The sequence below is a fragment of the Engystomops pustulosus genome, chromosome 6 (assembly GCF_040894005.1).
Source record: "Engystomops pustulosus chromosome 6, aEngPut4.maternal, whole genome shotgun sequence".
Taxonomy (NCBI): domain Eukaryota; kingdom Metazoa; phylum Chordata; class Amphibia; order Anura; family Leptodactylidae; genus Engystomops; species Engystomops pustulosus.
This window is the reverse complement of record NC_092416.1, coordinates 18,599,632-18,603,658: the sequence shown is the minus strand read 5'-3', so window position 1 is coordinate 18,603,658 and position 4,027 is coordinate 18,599,632. Positions and strand designations below refer to the sequence as shown.

The following is a 4,027-nucleotide window of genomic DNA, read 5'->3' as shown; positions in this document are numbered from 1 at the left end:
TGCACAATAGAAATAATTAGAGCGGCTCCTATAAATATCTGAGGTCTTTCAACTCCAAGACAAGAAGATCACCAGAACCTGGACAGCAACAGGTAAGGAAGAAGTCAGAGGACCTTTTCTTTTCTGATATTACATTCATCTTCATTTGTTTTAGTTTATTTACAGCTTTTTTATACATCTTTTCTCTGTATTATCTTATCTATTTATTCTTTCATCAGTGACTTGTCATATCAGTATAAACATGGGGATCTTCACCTTATCTGCCATCTTCTTGGTTGCAGGTAAGTATTTTTTTTTTTCATTTTTTTCTCATATTTTTTTTTCATAATTAACCCCTTCAGGACTTAGCCAGTTTTTTAGTTTAAAGCTACCATCTACCTATTAAGGTAGATCCGGTGGCAGGTTCATGTAATGTATAGTAGAATGGCCCTTTTTATGGCTAATCCTATAGACCCCCGTAACTTTTATTATCTTTTATTACCCTAATATGCACATTTTTAAAAGAGATTACTGGGTCATACAGCAGCCGGAGCTGACACTACATGGAGCTGCTACTCCTTGCCCAAGTAGCCTCTTTCGATCCTCCTACCAAGACATCTTCAGCATGCAACTCCTCGTCGCTCTTTGCACACTCCCTTGAGCTCTGCATAGACTATTTATGCAGAGCTGGCGGCTGCGTGGTCCTCGGCTCCAAAGCTGGAGCTTCTACACATATACGAGGAGCTTCGCGGAGATGTGCACTCATATACGAGGAGCTACACATATATGAGGTGTGGAGTAGAGTCAACTCCGGCTACTCCATGCCCCAGTAGACTCTTTCAGAAATTTGCATATTAGGGTAATAAAAAATTATAACAGTTACGGGGGTCTAAAGGATTGGCCAAAAAAAGGGCCAGCCCAATTTTAAGGCTCAGCACAATTTTTTGTATTCTGACTTGTGTCGCTTTATATGGTTATAACTTTTGAACACTTTTACTTATCAAAGCAATTTTGAGATATTTTTTTCATCACACGTACTTCATTTGAGTGGTGAATTGTGGCTGATAAATTTTGCATTTATTTTCAAAATTCGAAATCATCTCTTTTTCAGGCAGATAGTTTTACCAACTAAATTAGTTGCTAAATAACATTTCCCATATGTCTACTTTGGGTTTTCACGATTTTTGATTTCACAATTTTTCACGTGGATAAATGTCACGTGATTTACAAACCAAACATTGGTATTCCGTATTTTCAAGGAGATTTCAGAATTGACTCTTTTGGGGATCATTATTGCTTCTAATGAAATTTGAAATATATACTTGTATATACTCGAGTATAAGCCGACCCGAGTATAAGCCAAGGTACCTAATTTTACCACGAAAAACTGGGAAAAACTATTGACTCGAGTTTAAGCCTATGGTGGGAAATGCATTGGTCACAGCTTTCCCAGTATATAGCCTGTCAGCCCCCTGTAGTATATAGCCAGCCAGCCCCCTGTCATACATAGCCTTGCAGCCCCCTGTAGTATAAAGCCTTGCAGCCCCCTGTAGTGTATAGCCTGCCAACCCCCTGTAGTGTATAGCCTGCTAGCCGTCTTCAGTATATAGCCTTACAGCCCCCTGTAGTATATAGCCCGCCAGCCCACTGTAATATATAGCCTGCCAGCCCCCCCTTTAGTATATAGCCTGCCAGCCCACTGTAATGTATAGCCTGCCAGCCCCCTTTAGTATTTAGCCTGCCAGCCCCTTGAAGTATATAGCCTGCCAGCCCCTTGAAGTATATAGCCAGCCAGCCCCTTGAAGTATATAGCCAGCCTCTTGTAGTGTACAGCTTGCGGGTAAAAAAAATAAGCTGCGTACTTACCATTCCGTCACCCCGGGCGGCTCCTCTTTTCTCTTTATGTGCAAGGGTGCCAGTTCCGTGTGCAGCGCCTCTTCTTTCTTCACATGCGATGGCGCCAGGTCGGTGCACACAGTGCTCATGGAGCTGTGTTCGGACCTGGAGCCAGAGCCCTTGCAGATGAAGAGAGAAGAGGAGCTGCCCGGGGCATCGGAATGTTGAGTACTCCGTTTATTTTTTATATACTCGAGTATAAGCCGAGTGGGGAACTTTCATACATTAACATACACCTGACAGTCACAGCTTCTGGTACCGGCCCCGTTTAGGAGCTAGTGTCAGAAGCTTGACGTAATAGTGCTGTTTAATGCAGTAACCCACCGACATGCAGTAATGTCTAATGTCGGGAAGGGGATAAAAGTTGATTATTTGCGCAAAGCATCATTTTCGAGTGCAGAAGCAATCATGAATCCCCTCACAGTATGCTTAGAAAAAATGTGCAATCAATTGCCATTTATTGTTATTCACATGTATTATTCTCTTTTAGCCTTGCAGTGGGAATGTGATGCCGCGATAAGTAAGTAGAATGTAATGTATAACATCAACAATACAATAAAAATATGAGATCCATACTGCTAAGAGGGATATTGGATAGATAAATGTCAGATGGTTAGATATGTTATAAAAAAATATGAAATGGAGATCTAAAAATAATCATCTGTCAGGTGGGAGGAGCTCCAGTCCAGGACCACCACCTGACAGCAGAGTCTAATTTGTATAGTGGGTAGAGTAAGGGTAGTTTCAACAAACAATATGTTAATTGGGCTTATAACTGTCACTTGGGTGATCCTGCGCTGGAGCAGATAGCCTAGCTCCATCCATTTGACAGTAAATTGTCAAAAATATTGACATTGATTATTTTGTAAAGTTAGTGACTGAAGAGAAAAAAACATGAATTTGGCACCTATTAAAGGGAACATGTCATGCTTGATAGCCTATGCTATGCTGATTTTTAAAAATGCCTTCAAATTATTTCAGTACTTTATATAAGTTTAATTCACATTACCTGAATCACATCACAGTCCCAAACAGAAGTGTGTGGTGAGTCCCAGGGAGATGCATCTGCAGAATGTGTGTACCTATATCAGTCTCCTTCACACTCATGCAGCTCCCTGTGGAGTAAAGGAAGAAAGGTGTGGCGTAGAAGAAGAATGTATGAGGAGACACAGGTTGCACCTACCCCTCCTCCATAACTTACCACGTGGTGCTGGCACTGGCATTGATTGGGGAAGTTAATCCGAACTATACAAATCTCTGCAAAAAGTGGAAGTGAACTTATAATACAATTATATTATACATTTCCTTCTCTTTGACCAGTTCCTGTTTGTCCTCCCGGAAGCTCATTTGGAGAGGTTTCACCTTGTGCATTAACCTGCGGCAATGTGAACAATCGACCTGTAGGAGAGTGCCCCAAGAAGCCTGTGCCGGGGTGTGTATGTGATAAAGGATTATACGCACAGAACGGGACATCTGGCTTCAGTGTACAATGTGTCAAACCCGAAAAATGCAAAGCAGAGTGCGACCCTAATGAGCAATATCAGCCGAGAGCACGGAGCTGCCCAGCAACATGTGAGAACCCACGCCTGCCTGAAGTCTGTTTTCCCGCACCAATTCCGGTGTGTGCCTGTAATGAGGGATATCTTCTACAAGGAGATGACTGTGTGTTGCCCAAAGATTGTGTAATCAAGACTTAGCTCCCATGATAACGAGAAAAATTGCTTCATATCTGATCTCATATTTCTTACACTAAATTTTACATATGAGCACATGATATTTGTAATGTATAATACATAATATCTGCATAAATCTGTCCTAAAATGACTTATGATGAAAGACAACATCTATGAAGCAATAAAGTTCAATTTTAGGCAAAATAAAAATTGTATTTATTTTTACTGAAATCGTAAAAAAGTTGTGATATCTCTGCAAAGCTGGATGTCACATCTGAACCACATATGGAAAGTTGTGAAAATACAGCCCATTACAATATAACATAGATTGGTAGCTTATATGGGACTGAAGAAAAAACAGAACCCAAATTAATAGAGTTTAATAACAATGTAAACTCATGGAATCGGTAGAAAAAATTGGCAAAAAATTGTGAAAAGGTCGGAAGTGAAAATTTCTGATAGCCGATCCATTTATTGAT

At 40.6% G+C, this 4,027-nt stretch overlaps 1 protein-coding gene across 2 annotated transcripts; it reads left to right on the top strand.

Annotated features, from left to right (window-relative positions):
* On the top strand, positions 1–3,667 carry LOC140065535 (serine protease inhibitor swm-1-like). 2 transcript variants are annotated; one of them, XM_072113135.1, is made up of 4 exons: positions 1–92; positions 219–281; positions 2,366–2,395; positions 3,196–3,667. In XM_072113135.1, the coding sequence occupies exons 2-4, from the start codon at positions 242–244 to the stop codon at positions 3,570–3,572; spliced, it is 447 nt and encodes a 148-aa protein (XP_071969236.1). In that variant the 5' UTR covers positions 1–92; positions 219–241; the 3' UTR covers positions 3,573–3,667. The 2 variants fall into 2 exon arrangements, with proteins under 2 accessions (XP_071969236.1, XP_071969235.1); XM_072113134.1 differs by lacking the exon at positions 1–92 and having other exon boundaries at positions 185–281.
* The last annotated feature ends 360 nt before the right edge of the window (positions 3,668–4,027 follow it).

Coding starts and splice junctions, on each gene's coding strand:
- LOC140065535 (XM_072113135.1), top strand. CDS start 242: ATGGGGATCTTCACCTTATCTGCCATCTTCTTGGTTGCAG. Junction 282..2,365: donor TGCCATCTTCTTGGTTGCAG/GTAAGTATTTTT, acceptor ATTCTCTTTTAG/CCTTGCAGTGGGAATGTGAT. Junction 2,396..3,195: donor GGAATGTGATGCCGCGATAA/GTAAGTAGAATG, acceptor CTCTTTGACCAG/TTCCTGTTTGTCCTCCCGGA.